Genomic DNA, 17,370 nt, shown 5'->3' on the forward strand with positions numbered 1-17,370 from the left:
CATAACCTAATTATGTTTCTAAAATATTTAAGGGCAGATACTGCCACCCTTACTTATGTGGAGTAGTTCCTTACTCCAAAATTAGCTTAATTGATATCAATAGGTCTTCTTGTGAACTGTAGTACTACTCATTGTGAGCAATAGTGCTACGTTCTTTGGCTCTTAATAATTAGATATTTTGATTATATAATTGTGGGCTAGATTTTGGCAGAGCCCTACAGTTGTAACAGTGCAGAACTGTGTGACTCCAAAAGAAGGCCCGGAAGCATTCTTCTGGAAAGATTTCATAGGATTGTATTTGAGAGAGAAGATTTTATTCTGAATGTTCCATAACAGAAACTTTAATTCTTGTGGGGGATACCTATAGCTTACTGTAATAATGAAAAATGTTAACAGAGTTACTGCAGCTATTAATGAAGACATGGGTATGTTTTCAGAAGTGAAGCTCTGGAAGAAAAGAATGGAAGATATCATACTCTGCGAGTTAATGTAGTGCGTGATCCAAGCAGGCCTGATCTTAAGTAATCAAATTTCTCTGAAAAACAGTTATTCAGTCTTGTTTACTTCAGTCTTACTCATTATTGTTCCTTAGGTTCTCTGAAGTAGAATTCTTTCTGGAACTCCCCAGCACACAGAGAATGCAATACCCTTAAGAGGTACAACATACTTCCCCTCACACACAGCTGGAGGGGACAAGATGGAGCCCTGATGCCACCTATACTTTGCTCCTCTGTACCTATTGCACCACAATGCACCAATGGGAGAATAATAGAAAGCAGCAGCTGTGTATTCCTCTGGACTGCAATTCTATTTTCCTTTCTCCCTACTCCTGTTATATACTCACTTATCGGGTAGGCAGAATCTGGTCCTATTTGAAAGTGCTGCTCCTTAAATCTGTTGTATCCATGTCCTCAGCTAATAATTCTGGTTTAGGAGTTTATTTAAACCAGTATATGATTTGTAATCATGTGCATAAATTTGAAGCATCTCATGCTGGTTATCTAAATAACTGTAATGATAACAGATTGAATCATTGTTCTGGGTAAGTGTGATTATTTAAGACGGTGCATACTTGGATCAGGCACAAAGCACTAACCCTCAGAGTATCAGATCCTGCATTCCTTTCTTATGTAGCATCACTTCTGAAAACATACCTGTTTCTTAATTAGTAGTTACAGTAACTGTTGGAATTTTTATATTAGTGTAATAAGCTATATGTACTCTTCACAGGAATGTAAGTTTCTGCTATGGAAGATTTTGAAATCTCTCAGCTACAAGCCTAAAGGGATTAGTGGGACTATTGTAAATTTTATGTTTTTGAAATAGTTAATTCACCTTTGAAATGCCTACTTTTCATATGAGGCAACTTTGGCACCAAAATGTGCTATGCTCTTTCTCTCTTTCTCTTTCTTTCAAAAGGGTCAGATTTTAATCTATAATATACTGTAGTCATTACCACTTAACTTGAAAAATCCAATATTGCAATTGCAGATCTAACAGATTTTTCCACATACATATTATCACAAATACAGTGTGAGAATATAACATGGATAAAGGTACTGTACAAAGACTGGATTCTCACACCATTCTGAAGTGTTCAAAAGTTGTGATTTTAGAATTCTGAAATTATGTTACTGAAATCTTGTAAGAGACATATAGTGGCTGTGATTAATTGTATTTTTAAGAAACACATTTAAGGCTGTTTTCAAGACACTACTCATGGTGTGTAAGGTACTTAATTAAATTGTTAATGTGTTGTATACAGTGTACACAATAAAAAAATTATAAATTATAGGGCAGTGAGGTAAAGCATAATTATCTGGAAGAGATCTGGAATTTGCACATTAATGAGCTATAAACCTAAAATTCACAATGACTTTTGATTTGCATACTTATAATATATCTAACATCCCCCTTTATTATTATTTATTGTCTTGCTTCAGGGAGTGAAAGAATATTTTTCTAGTAGCAAAATGGCCTTTCATCAATACATGTATGACATATTTGCAAAAGAGAGAAATAAGCAGTCTCCTTGCTTTGAGGGTGAACTGGCAATGTTCTCATATGTCCTAATGAGTGATTGATTTATGATGAAGTTTAGCAGACATAACAACACCTGCCCTATACTGTCTTAAGTACTCCAAAAAGATGAGTTTCTTGTTAGTAGTTTTTGTGAAGTAGAGGCATTAAACACTCAAGCATGGATGGCCTCACTCTATTCAGTCAGTTGTAGCAGTTAGGAATGATTTCTCTTCAGCTCCTGATAAATTGCACAATTAGTTAGGGACATTATGGTTACAGATGAGCCTGAACCAAAACCGTGAGTTCAGATTAGAGGTCATTGCTCTCTATAGTGGACAGAATCTGAACACCCTTAAATTTGGGAAGGTTCAAATCTAGATTTTGAACCCTCAACTCTAGGAGCATTCAGATCCTAGATTTTTAGTTCAGATTCTTATAGAAACATAAGGTTTAGATCTTGGGTTCTGGTTCAACTACATCTTTAATTACAGCATGAGTTTTTCAATGAGTTTTCCTCCAATATTTTCATTGGATATTGCATCCCAAAAGTAACTGGTAAATACTAAAATATATTCTTTCTTTGACCTTCTCAGAATCAGAGTTTTAAAGATATTTTAAAGCCTTAATGATTTCAAAACATCCAAGACTGTTGAGCTGGAATATTTTAACAGCTTTGCTTTTGCAGCAAAGCAATTTCTATCTATTTTAAAAACTCTCTTGCAAGAAGCAGTAGTTGATATTAATGAACTGTAACAGTTGTCTTGCTTTGCATTCTGACAGACTGTCTGGATGGCAGCTTACAGCAATTTCATCATGTTGCTCACAATTCCCTTGAAGATATGCAGCTGTGACATTTGTTTAGACTAGCAGATAAGGCACAGGGGGAAGTCTTTGAGAAGAATACTTGCTTCCGTTTTTAGATGAGTTAAACAATAGCATGAGTGAAACCATTTTTTTTAACCAGAAGTTTAACAAGATAGTTTGTTTAAAAAAACCATTTTTTTTAACCAGAAGTTTAACAAGATTAATTTGATGTCAGGACTGGAGGATTATTGTTGTTGTACAATACTTAGTTTCCTATAATTGATCTAAAACTGCTGAAAAAGAAGCTATAATTTTAATAATTTTCTCCATTATGCATGCAACAAAATAAGTGGGCTTTGCGATAGAATAGGACAATACAACAATAATAATTCCATCCTAACAGTCCTTTGTCCCAGCATCAGTGTATGACTCTACTAATTCCACAGACAGATATGTATAAAAGAGGACATCTTACTATATTCTTATTCTGTTGCTTCTTTTGCTTTAAGAAAATAGCTTGTGTTGTATGGCAACAGAACATAGTTTGACATGCTGACTTGACTGTAGTTCATTTTATTTCATTATTCTCAGTTAACTCTTTTTTCTTCACCTTTTAATGCTAAGGTCAAGCTGTATCTTGCTAAAGTTGAGAATTAATAGGTCTGGTTGGGCATATATTATTGGTCCATGTCTTTTTGAAAATGGTCTGAAGTGTTAAAGCACAGCTGGACAAAATTCATAAATAGCTGCATCTCAGGACTGCACACATCAAATTGAGATTTACATTCTTGGATTTTTTGGTAAATGGAAGCTGATGAGCTAATGCGTGTATGCTGTATACTAATACTCTGAATTAAGTAGAGTAGATGTCAAATTAAATACAACATTTAGAAAACACAGGTGTAGCATGTATAATTTCTAATCTTAAGAGCTAGAAAGCCTTTACTGCTTGACCTGGAATTAATGGAATGTTTCTCAGTCATCTCTTCACACAGGTAGATGAACTACTCTTCTACTGGAGTTCTGACTCCAAACCAATCCCTTTCAAGAACATCCCATTCCAAACACTCCAGTTTTTCTTCTGCCTGTAGTTCAACAGAACGTGGGCTTCTTTGGTGTCTCATTCCCAAAATAGGAAGCAAGGAGAAAGCAGATGTATTATGCCATCCATCTGAGGCAGGGTTGTTCTTTCATTCCTGCCTTCAGCCTCTACCATGCTCTGGGTTTGGAGATTCAACCAAGATCATCTTTGCCCATGGCACAGGCAGCCTCCTTTGTCTCTGTGGGAAAGCCTCTGCAGAGTTCCTGTATGAGTTGCCTCCTTGTATCAAGACCAAGACCAGAAATGATTTGATGTAGCCCTTTCTGGAGTTGCTGTATTATCTCCCAGAATGGCTTCCATTCTTCCTTCAATGGCTGAAGCCTCCACAACAAAGCTAATTAATTAGGTGTGACAGGCAAAGAAAATGGTCCAGTAGTGTTGGTCTGTTTACAGTGTCAGAGATGCAATCTCTGAGAGATGCTCTCTCACCCAGTTCATGGAACCACTCTTTGGTCTTTGACATGATGTTTCACTATTCTTTCAGGTCCATTGCCCACCCCAATGGTTTTTACACTGGGACCTGAGCTAGTATTTCTCACTTCCTTTCACTCTGTATTCACAGCCACAAAGAGTGAGACAGAATAATTCCCCAGTTAGTTAATTCATCCAAGGACCTGGAAATAGATCTTGCCTACTCAGATCATTTGGCAGACCTAAGACAGCTGCAGTGGTGAGAAGACCGCTACATTCCCACTCCTGTAGCAGTGAAGAGGGGGAGACGAGCACTCTCAAATTTCTCAGTTAATGTCAGAGAACCTAAAGTTCTTAACTGGAAAATGTCCAGAACTCTTGACCTCCCAGCAGAGGTCTCTGAGTGCTTGTTGTCCCAATGTGGAGAATAACTATTTCCTAATGCACCTTGATCTCCTAGATGTCAAATGTCCTTGGGTTTAGTTTGATGGTGAAAACCTCATTCTCAAGGTGGTTTACAAGTTTTACTGACTCCCCAAGGAATGCTTCAGTAATTTATACTGGCAATAGACATAATATAGGACATAGCCTTGGATCTAGTCTCATTATCTGCATCTCTCTTGACCCACAATTTGGTAAGAAGAGAGCTGGGCAGTACGGGAGGAGATGAAGCTGTTGTGAAATATTGAAAGCTAGACTTTATGCCCATTTTAGAGATTTAAGAATAAAGAAATCAATCCTGATACAATACAGGCCAAGGAAAACATTTTAACCCTTTGCTAAAGTAGATAGGTTAGGAAGGACAGGTGACAGGCAGATGGGTGAAGATCAGGAATAGTTAAGTAGTGTACAGGAAGGAAGTTAGTAGATAGATGGCAGGCTGGATTGGGAAGAGGAAAAGAGGTAGATTGAGGGAGGAGATACAGAACCACCCTTACCACAGAAAGGATTACAAGAAGCTGGGAGCACTGCAGCCTTTTGATCAGAAAAGCTGTATTTGATACATCACTGTATGAGAAGGTTGAATAAAAGGGCTAAATTAAATTGAATCCAAATTTAAATGGTTTTCTAGGAAGACTATGGTTATACTGACAGGTTTCAGAGTAGCAGCCGTGTTAGTCTGTATTCGCAAAAAGAAAAGGAGTACTTGTGGCACCTTAGAGCACCTCTAAGGTGCCACAAGTACTCCTTTTCTTTTTATGGTTATACTGGAATACATGTAGTCTTGGTTCCTTTATCTCCCAGAAACCATGGTTAAATTTTCTAATGGAAGACATTTTTCATCTGTGCTACATTAGTATCTTGCTTTAACCATGAAACTATATATCGACTTTCAGAAAATTGACTTTTTGGCATGAACCTTACACTAGCAGCAGGATGGACTAGATGATGATGTAACATATTTTTTCCATCTCTGTCATCTGTCATTCCAAGGGATATAGTGGCTCATATATTTTACCCACTGTAAATGTAATCCTATCTACATCATTTAAGGAATAAATTTACAGTATTTATCTTATGCAATCAACATAACAGTATCCACATAAAACTGGAAGTATTTCTAAGCCTTACAGCTGTCACCAATTATTTAGAATTCCAGCCAAAACAGAATCTCATGTGCCAACATTCCACATACAATATGAACAACCTTTAACCAATATTAAACAGCAACAGCTGTTTAAAAACCCCACACGTAGTATACATTTCACTCTTATTAAATAATAGAAATATATTTCTTAGAGAACTGATATGGAGTCATTACAGTCATACGTACATTGGTGCTAGAGTAGTTCAGAGCAATGCTCTGAGTCTGACAATTTATATAGCCTCCAGTCAAGTGACATCATGTGCAAGCAGGAAGGAGGGCGGAATAGCATGTGGTTGCGACACAGTGCTTTTATTAGTGATAATCCAGAAGTAATGTGAAGAGTCAGCATTAGATCTGGGTGTGATGAGACCTCCAATAAAAACATCCTTCTGAAATAATGACTGTTATTTTCAGTTTAAAAAATGTATTAATGTTGAGAGCCCAATATTGTCTCTCTGTATACTCTAACAAAAGGGCAGGTAGTTTGAGAAGGTGTGTGCTGTTCCTTTAATTCAGTAGCAAGAAGCCAGGTATCATGGGGCTGTTTCCCCTTCTGGAGGCTGCTCCACACGGCTGATGACAGCCTTCTTTTATAACAGTTTGCTCCTTTAGCTCAAGTGAAAGAGTTCTTTCAGTGCTATGTATGTGAAGATTCAAACACTGCTGATGACTGGTGTGTGTGTGTGTATGGAGAGAAATAATATATATGATATGTAATTAAACACTGTATCATAATACACAGATGTAGGGAGGCAGAATTAAGGTTTCACAGGTAACTATTATCCTTTCGGTCATTCCCCAAAGTTCATGACCATAGGTGAGTATGGGGATGTAGATCGACCTGTAAACTGAGAGCTTCGTCTGAGAACTCAGCTGCTGCTTCACCACCATGGATCAGTACAGTGCCTGCATCGCTGCCGCTGCCACACCAATCTGCCGATTGATCTCATGCTACCACAGAGATCTCAGGTACAAGCGGCAGAAATGAGATTTCTCCACAGTGTGGCTGGGCTTACTCTCTGAGACAGGATGAGGAGCTCGGCTATTTGGGAGAGCCTTGGAGTAGAGCCGCTAGTTCAGGCATCTGATAAGGATGCCCCCTGGGAGACTTCCTTTCAAACTCTAATGGGCACGTCCCACTGGGAGGAGGCCCCGAGGCTAATCTAGGACATGCTGGAGGCATTATATCTCCTGGTTGGCCTGGGAGCGCTGAGGAATCCCTTAGGCGGAGCTGGAACCTGTTGCTGAGGAAAGAGAGGAGTGGTCGTCCCTACTCTCAGTGCTGCCGCTGCGACGCTCACCAGGAAAAGCAGCATAAAGAAAAAAGAAGAATGTAACTATTATTCTTGCATTTCCTAACTTTTGAGTGCTTAATTTTGCAATCTTAATGTTTTAAGATGGGGGGTTTTATATGTAATATATAATATGAATCCTTAAGTTACTGTGAGGATCTTAGAATAGATGTAATTGTTGAAATGATTTTATACCGCAAAATTGTATTTAGTAGTGAATTTACATGTTGTGTTAATATTTGTTTTCATGGTTTTTTTAATTGTTTGTATCTTGCTTAATGGGAGTTGTTCCTTTAAAAACAGAGTGGTACACTTAATTGCAGAGTATTTTCAGGGACTGTCTCTTTGTTCAGTGTTTGTACAATGCCTAGCACAGTGGTGTTCTGGTTCATGACTAGGGGGCCTAGAACTATGGTAATACAATAAATAAATAAATTCAAATATGAGACTGAGAGCAGTGTGGAAGGTTTTGCCTGTTTCCAGAAAGTGGAATAATTTTTCTTGTATAAGCTCCAAAAAGAAAATTTAATTTGGTCAACTTATCTTTCAGGAAAGCAAACTGCATTCTTTAAAGTGTAACATTTGGGAGGATTGGCTGTCTGAGCGCTTTGCTAGTGAGCTACAGTCTTTCTCCTGTAGGTTACCAGTCTCAATCTGGTATTAAAGCTTGTTCCCATTTGGTGACCCATATAGGAGAGCAGTTTGGTGACACTCCATCCCTGTTCCCACACCACCAAGCTTTTCCTTAATTGGCAGACTTAGCAGAGAGGCCAAGAACTGCATGAGTGGGCCATGGAAACTGATCTATCCCAGTTTTCCATAGAGGTAGAGTGTTTCAGATCAGGGCTGAGGCATACTAGCATGTTGCTGTGTGTTGGAAGCTTGTCCTGCTACTTCACTGTATGTACGTCATTCACCCAAGCTGTCACACCAGACCCTTTCACCAGCATACATTTTTTTTTAAGTTGAAGTGTACATACAGTTCAGTTAGTTATAAAATGCAAATAGCCCATTACAAGACATCATACATAGAGCTATACAAATCTCGGCAGCTACACATAATCACACATGGGCAGCTCTGTAATTTTTTCTGTTGTGATTCTTTTTCAGTATGTATCACTCACACCTCCTTTGACAAGGTCTACATAATGCTGCCAACATCCTTTTTTATTATATTTATTGCAGTCGGCTTCTCAGCTGGAGAACCTTTTCCAGGAATGCTGAAGTGTCTTAGCACATCTTTCAAAGGTTGATTTCCTTTCATTGTCACATGTTCCCAACATCTTCTCTCGGAGTTGTTCAGGTTTTTTTTGTTTTGTGGGTATTTTTTAGCTTTTTTGTTGAACCACAGTGCATTGAAATATGCATCTTCAGATTCCCTTTTTATATTTTGTGAGGTTTCAGAGTAGCAGCCGTGTTAGTCTGTATTCGCAAAAAGAAAAGCAGTACTTGTGGCACCTTAGAGACTAACAAATTTATTAGAGCATAAGCTTTCGTGAGCTACAGCTCACGAAAATGCATCCGATGAAGTGAGCTGTAGCTCACGAAAGCTTATGCTCTAATAAATTTGTTAGTCTCTAAGGTGCCACAAGTACTGCTTTTCTTTTTATATTTTGTGAGGGATGTTCGGGTTTTCCAAGGAAATGTATGTCAGAATTTCTTCATTGTTTTGTTCATACTTTTCTGATCTAGAGTTAGGTCTGATATCATCATCAGTATGTTGTCTTCCTCATTTCCCATGATCTATATAAGAAAAATTGGTATTCCTCATTATAAGTCCTGATGCACTTGAAACTGTTTGAGATGGCCTATCCATTCTGATTACACTAATGAATCAACAACGTTAAAGCTTTTGGGGGGAATATTATTGTCACGGACCTTGAAAAGTAATAAATTATATATGCTTGGTTTTAATTCTTCTTTCTGACATTAATGTACTTTTAAGGCAGCTTGTTCTTCCCCTCCCCTCATTGCTCCGATAGAACTGCCCCCTCCATGTCTTTCTGTTGGATTTAGGCATCTTTGCTGAAGGTGCTCTGTTTTTGGCCTGCAGCCCATGTCTCGGAAGAGCTACTTCTTTAAGGAGTTTACATTTCCTGGCCCTGCCTGCTATTCTCCTTAACTGTATTCTGCACTGGGGATTTTGCTGACCTCATAGCCTTCTTAGAGTGCTTAGCTCTTCTAATGAGAGCTGTAAAACATTAACTCCATAAGTGCCTTCTAGTACAAGGACTCCATTCTTTTTTCTATCTAATATGTGTGCATCAGGTAAAGTAGGAAGCAGTATCAATTCATAGGAAGGAGTTGTAGACCAAGCTGGATGAGCAAGCATCTTAGAGAGGTGATTAAGAAGAAGCAGAAAGCATACAGGGAGTGGAAGATGGGAGGGATCAACAAGGAAAGCTACCTAATTGAGGTCAGAACATGTAGGGATCAAGTGAGACAGGCTAAAAGTCGAGTAGAGTTGGACCTTGCAAAGGTAATTAAAACCAATAGTAAAAGGTTCTATAGCCATATAAATAAGAAGAAAACTAAGAAGGAAGAAGTGGGGCCGCTTAACACTGAGGATGGAGTGGAGGTTAAAGATAATCTAGGCATGGCCCAATGTCTAAACAAATATTTTGCCTCAGTCTTTAATAAGGCTAAAGAGGATCTTGGGGATAATGGTAGCATGACAAATGGGAAGGAGGATATAGAGGTAGATATTACCATATCAGAGGTAGAAGCAAAGCTGAAACAGCTTAATGGGACTAAATCGGGGGGCCCAGATAATCTTCATCCAAGAATATTAAAGGAATTGGCACCTGAAATTGCAAGCCCATTAGCAAGAATTTTTAATGGATCTGTAAACTCAGGAATAGTACCGAATGATTGGAGAATTGCTAATATAGTTCCTATTTTTAAGAAAGGAAAAAAAAGTGATCCGGGTAACTACAGGCCAGTTAGTTTGACATCTGTAGTATGCAAGGTCCTGGAAAAAATTTTGAAGGAGAAATTAGTTAAGGACATTGAAGTCAATGGTAAATGGGACAAAATACAACATGGTTTTACAAAAGGTAGATCGTGCCAAACCAACCTAATCTCCTTTTTTGAAAAGGTAACAGATTTTTTAGATAAAGGAAATGCAATGGATCTAATTTACCTAGATTTCAGTAAGGCATTTGATACCGTGCCACATGGGGAATTATTAGTTAAATTGGAGAAGATGGGGATCAATATGAACATCAAAAGGTGGATAAGGAATTGGTTAAAGGGGAGACTGCAACGGGTCCTACTGAAAGGCGAACTGTCAGGTTGGAGGGAGGTTACCAGTGGAGTTCCTCAGGGATCGGTTTTGGGACCAATCTTATTTAATCTTTTTATTACTGACCTTGGCACAAAAAGTGGGAGTGTGCTAATAAAGTTTGCAGATGATACAAAGCTGGGAGGTATTGCCAATTCGGAGAAGGATTGGGATATTATACAGGAGGATCTGGATTACCTTGTAAACTGGAGTAATAGTAATAGGATGAAATTTAATAGTGAGAAGTGTAAGGTTATGCATTTAGGGATTAATAACAATAATTTTAGTTATAAGTTGGGGACGCATCAATTAGAAGTAACAGAAGAGGAGAAGGACCTTGGAGTATTGGTTGATCATAGGATGACTATGAGCTGCCAATGTGATATGGCTGTGAAAAAAGCTAATGCGGTTTTGGGATGCATCAGGAGAGGCATTTCCAGTAGGGATAAGGAGGTTTTAGTACCGTTATACAAGGCACTGGTGAGATCTCACCTAGAATACTGTGTGCAGTTCTGGTCTCCCATGTTTAAAAAGGATGAATTCAAACTGGAGCAGGTACAGAGAAGGGCTACTAGGATGATCCGAGGAATGGAAAACTGGTCTTATGAAAGGAGACTTAAGGAGCTTGGCTTGTTTAGCCTAACTAAAAGAAGGTTGAGGGGAGATATGATTGCTCTCTATAAATATATAAGAGGGATAAATATAGGAGAGGGAGAGGAATTATTTAAGCTCAGCACCAATGTGGACACAAGAACAAATGGGTATAAACTGGCCACCAGGAAGTTTAGACTTGAAATCAGATGAAGGTTTTTAACCATCAGAGGAGTGAAGTTTTGGAATAGCCTTCCAAGGGAAGCAGTGGGGGCAAAAGATCTATCTGGTTTTAAGATTCTACTCGATAAGTTTATGGAGGAGATGGTATGATGGGATAATGGGATTTTGGTAAGTAATTGATCTTTAAATATTCAGGGTAAATAGGCCAAATCCCCTGAGATGGGATATTAGATGGATGGGATCTGAGTTACTATAGAAAATTCTTTCCTGGTTATCTGGCTGGTGAATCTTGCCCATATGCTCAGGGTTTAGCTGATCATCATATTTGGGGTTGGGAAGGAATTTTCCTCCAGGGCAGATTGGAGAGGCCCTGGAGGTTTTTCGCCTTCCTCTGTAGCATGGGGCATGGTTGACCTGAGGGAGGATTCTCTGCTCCTTGAAGTCTTTGAACCATGATTTAAGGACTTCAATAGCTCAGCCATGGGTGAGGTTTTTCATAGGAGTGGGTGGGTGAGATTCTGTGGCCTGCACTGTGCAGGAGGTCGGACTAGATGATCAGAATGGTCCCTTCTGACTTTAGTATCTATGAATCTATGAATCAAGCAAAGGATGGTACTCCATAAGCAAACTGTTGTTGTGGAAAGATATGCAGGCAAGGATGGGCATCTGAGGATGAGAACACAGATGGGGAAAAGTTGTACATGTTGGAGATGGACAGTTGAGAGAAGAAATGGGGGTGGGGAAGGATGTGGACGACGAGCATGAATTTGGCAATGGAAGAGAGATAAAAAGAAAGACAAGGTAGAAGAGGGAAAGAAGAGGAAGAAAACCAGGAGAGTGGAAAAAAAAAAAGGTAGAAGAAGGGAAAAAATGGAAAATCCAAACTTTTCGACAATGCAAAGTTGAAAATTGAGGGGAAGAAACAAAAGAAGGCTAAGTATAGAAGGCTTCATGTCAAAAGTAATGACAATTTGTGTTTTCAGGGAAGGATCCCTGAATCTCCTTGCTAGAGTTCAGAATCAAAGCCTCCGACAAATTCTTTCTTTTGAGTTCTCCTCTGCACTAATCTCTACTCCCTTGACATGTTCTCATCCCACCTGCCTTCTCCAGATATAGACAATTCTGATTTAACTGCAGTCTGTCTTCATCTGAATGTCTAGGGTTAACAGCTGAGCCCCATTTGGGCCTAATCAGCATCTTCTCTCAGGCTCATGTTTATTTAAAAAAATGCATCTAGACCACACTGCTGATTACTGTGTGGGCCAAATTCAGACCTGGTGTATGAAGATGCAACTCCATTGGCTCTATCTGTTTTGCATTATACCACAATTCAATTATATAATGAAGTTTTCATGCTATTTGCATATATCACTTTCTTAGAGCCTACAGCTACAGTATCATTATCCCAGTTGCAAACAGCACTAGCTTACCCTGGATACCATGACATTGCATAACATTAAAGATGAAACTCAAATTAAAATAAGATTCTTATCTAGAAATAGATTTGTACAATACCTTCTACAACAAATCATATTTATTAATGTAAAAATAAACACATTGCCAATAGAAAGGAGGGTAAGGGGGAAAGTCCATTAGGGATTTCTCACCTGACAGCTGCATTTAGGAGAAGCTGACCCACCAGTGTCATTTCATTCTTCAAAGGAATAACATCCTCCCTGCCAACCTCACACCTCAGGAATGCTACTCTGAATTACAGAATCAAATATGCTATTAATAAAACCAAAAATTGTGAGGATAGGCAGGGAGAAAAGTTATTTTCATTTTTAGGCATGACAAACAGTATTTAATTGACTCGACTTGCCATTTGCTCAAACATTTGTGAATTATGCTGTCTTTTGCTTTATTATATGTTTCTATGTGTGATACACACACATTTAAACTTGCATAGAGTGCTAGACTTAATCCCTTACTGCCAAATACTGGAATTCCCCAGTCTGACACACTAATACAAGTGTTGACTCACCATATTATTTTTAGCACTATATTAAAATGACATCAAGTACTAAAGATTTTAATCACTTTGGGGACAGCATATCCATATCTCCTGAATAATAAAAGATGAGAAAATGTTAAATTTAACAGTGTGTGACTGGCATGAGTGCAGACTGCATGGACTGTTTGAGATAAGGCAGCCAACAGAAGTGATATTGATGAGCCTTACTAATAGGAGACCTCATTTCAGCCAACTGCTACAAAATCTTAACTGGGCTGTCATGAGTGAGCACCGTTATTTGAGTAAGAATTGCAGGTTGTGTGGATTAGTTAAGTCTAACTGTGTGCGCATATATGGATATATGTGTATAATTACTGGTAAATTAAGAGGTATTTGTAAGATGTCATAAATCTAGGTTAGGACTGTCAAAAGTACCTAGTTATTTAGGAGCCTTGGTCCCATTGACACTCAAAAAGATGAAGACTTCTAAGTACCACATCACTTTGAAAATGAGGTTGAGGCTCCTAAATCCCTTAAGCACTACTAAAATTGTACCTCTAGTTTAGTGTCTCATAAATAACATGAAATAGGGAAATGCAAGATGTGGTTCCTCCATAAAGGACCTACCTTTTCCTTGCTGCATAAATCATGAGATCAAAGAAGGCAAAATAACTTTTAGGACTGAAGGCTTCTATGATAGTTTTCAGTTTGGAGTACCTGTTTTTCCCTTTTAAAACTGTAAATAACCCTAAACAGTGGGAGACTTGCGTATTTTCAAGAATACCCAAATAGCAATCCATTCCCAGGAGAAATAAATAAATACTGGGGGGGAGGAGAGGCAGGAGGAGAAAAATATCACAGCCAAAATGGCTTCTCATTAAGTCACATGGAGCATTTTATCTACAATCTCTCTCAGAAAAAAATGAGTCAAAATAGTTTCCTCAGACTTCAGTGGTAGACTTAGACAATTTTGAACCAGAAGTACAGGTCCCGATCATGCAAACATGTAAGCACGTTCTTAACTTTACTGTCATGAGTAGTCCTGTTGATTTCAATTGGACTACTCATGGTAGTAAAGTGAAGCACATGTATAAGTGTTTGCAGATTTGGGACCTTAATATGTTACTTACTTCAGATGACTAATATCAACCAACTCAACTTGAAAATGCAGTGCAAAACCTTGCTGTGAATTTTTATCTAACTATCCAAACAATGTGGAAATCTGCATTCCAGATCTTCAACATTTTCACTTGTAAAGAAAATGCATGCAAATTACTGAATTTTCACAGAATCTCTGTGGAATCAAAATAGGCACAAATATTTTTCACAGTTCTAGTCCTCAGTCAAACTTTTCCAAACTTCAAATATTTGGGTTTGATTTTTGTTCAGGTCAAGGAACATCAAAGGGTTGGGTCAGTTCTTATTTGATCTGAACCAGTTCATCCATCTCTAATATTAAATTAATCTTTTAAGAGCAGATGTTTTTCCAACCAAACCATTGGTGGAAAAGGGAGATAAAAGGCCAAGATTAGCCTGGTTCATTAGAGACAACATCCCCCACCAAACTATATGACAAAAAAAGCTGTGGATTTAAAGCCTCCCTGAGCTTCTGTTTATATGCTACATGTCTGCACTTATTAAATTATTGACTTTAAAATGTATTTTCAATTATGTTTGTAATATATATTTGCTTTTAACTAGAAATAGAAGATGAAAACTATATTATATTTGTGCTTAGGAGGGGTATTCCAAGTGAACAAGTGAAGCATGCAGATAGAGAACAGGCAAAGCGTGTTGTCTACTCAGTAGTTTATGGAGCAGGTAAGGATCTGTATAGAACTAGAGACAAGGTTATTCTCACTACTGTTTACTTTTTTAGATGATTAACTAGAGCTGCAATGGATTTGAGTTAATTTAAATTTTTTAACACTAGCCATGCACTGAATTTCTGAAAGTGAATAAAGTGATCTCAGAATATTGCATCTTGATTTTTTTGACTATCATAAAATAGTCTACTTAAAAATCATTCAGAATAATATAGCAGCATTAACATAATATGAAAGTTATTCCCTGGCTAAGTTGATGCATTGACTTAATTTGCATTTTGACTTCTAAGTACATCTGAGCTCCTATAAGGAGACTCATGAGTCAATGTAATTCAAACATCTGTCTTTACCTACCTAAAATTAGTATAATTCAGTATGGAATATCCTCTGCATACCACCGGTGGATGCACGCATAGAAGATGAAAGAAGTTGTTATTTAATCAAGGTCAGAATTTGGCCTTGAATGTTGTATTTTTATTAACCTCTCTGTACTGTACCATAAGTATAAATACTATTTACAAAATATTGTAGGAAAAATAAGGTCCCTGCTCTTTGGAGCTCAGAATCTAAGTCAGATAAAAATATGCATACCACAATTCCTTTAATATTTGTGAAGTTTCTGTTTTAATAAAATGGGCTTCTCCTGTATACTCGACTATCATGATCTCATATCACTATGTGAAGGATTTCCCTTTATTAGCCCATTTATTTAATTATTTAATCTATCTTTAGATGTGCTGATTTTTTCTTAATCTACTATAAACTACTTCAATTTATATAGCCTTCCTAAAGGTGACCTGCAAAAGGAAAAATAGAGTTTGTTTCCATGTTACTTCTATACAATGTAAAAGGAAGGTCTCCCCCATCAAAAGATTTTGGTTGAAACAAGTGAAGAGTCTGGAAAATCACTTCCCCTCTCACTTTCTTGGAATTTGTCTTCTCATTAATAAATATATTATTCCAATGCTTAGATTTCTAATGTAAAGAATAAATAGAAATAACTTTCAGGCATTTCTACATCATGAAATAAAATAAAGGACCCAAACCCAATTTTTATTCCTTTGTATGTCACCTTTAATATTTATTTGGCTGATAGACTGACAAATGCTAGTGCTCTTAAAGGCAAATTTACTAACACAACTCATTGATTTAACTGTTTAATAAAGTATTAAAATAAGAAATCTGGTAGCCGTATAGACCATAAAACATTAAAAACTAGAGCCGTACAGTAATATATTGATATAACTACACTTGTATGTGACTTAGAATCATAGGGTTAAGGGACTGCAAAGGTTATGTTGTCTAACCCGCTGTCAAGGTATGGGATTTGTTGGGTCTAAACCATCCAAGACAAATGGCTATCCAGCCTCCTTCTGAAAACCTCCCTAGGAAGTCTGTTCTATTGTCCTACTGTTTTTACAGTTAGGAAGCTTTTCCTGAGATTTAATCTAAATCTGCTATGCTGTCATTTGAACCCATTGCTTGTTGTCCTGCCCTCTGTGGCAAGAGAGAACAACTTTTCTGCGTCTTTTTAATGGCAATCTTTCAAGTATTTGAAGACCACTATCTTGTCCCCACTCAATCTTATCTTTTCCAAACTAAACATACCCATATGGCTTGCATTCCATCCCTTTGATCATCTTTGTCACTCACCTCTGGATCCTTTCCAGTTTCTCCACATCCTTTTTATACATTGGTGGCCAAAACTGGACACAGTCCTTCAGCTGAGGCCTAACCAGTGCTGAGTAGAGTGGAACTATCCTCTCCCATGACTTTCATGCTATGCTCAGTTAAAGCAACCTAAAATTACATTTGCCTTTTTTGCAACAGCATCACATTGCTGACTCATGTTGAGGTTGAGATCCACCACAACTCCCAGATCCTTCTCAGCAGTGCTGCTCCCAAGCCAATTATCCCCCATTCTGTATTTGTGCATTTGGTTTTTCTTCCTGAAGTGTAGTACTGTACCTTAAATTTGTCTATGCTGAATTTCATTTTATTGTCTATACCCTAGTTCTCCAATTTATCCAGATGTCTCTGAATTTTAGCTCTATCCTCCAAAGTGTTGGCAACCTTCAAAGCTTTGTGTCATCTGCAAATTTGATCAGTATGCTATATCCAAGTCATTAATAAAGATGTTAAACAACACCAGACCTAGAACAGATCCCTGTGGTACCCCACTTGAGACCTCCCTCCAATCTGATATCATTCCATTACTAATTACTCTTTGTTGGCAGTTGTTTAACCAATTACGTATATACTTAATGGTAGTTCCATCAAGCCCACATTTCTCCAGCTTACTTATCAGAATGTC

General features: G+C 37.8%; 1 protein-coding gene across 1 annotated transcript in view; it reads left to right on the top strand.

Moving 5' to 3' along the window:
- The window catches only part of POLN (DNA polymerase nu), a 212,055-nt gene that overhangs the window by 175,629 nt on the left and 19,056 nt on the right, over nt 1–17,370 (top strand). Inside the window, exon 19 of the mRNA XM_043513854.1 lies at nt 14,969–15,051. Coding sequence (XP_043369789.1) covers nt 14,969–15,051 — 83 coding nt within the window. The remainder of the gene's footprint in view (nt 1–14,968; nt 15,052–17,370) is intronic.

The sequence above is a fragment of the Dermochelys coriacea genome, chromosome 4 (genome assembly GCF_009764565.3).
Source record: "Dermochelys coriacea isolate rDerCor1 chromosome 4, rDerCor1.pri.v4, whole genome shotgun sequence".
Classification (NCBI taxonomy): Eukaryota; Metazoa; Chordata; order Testudines; family Dermochelyidae; genus Dermochelys; species Dermochelys coriacea.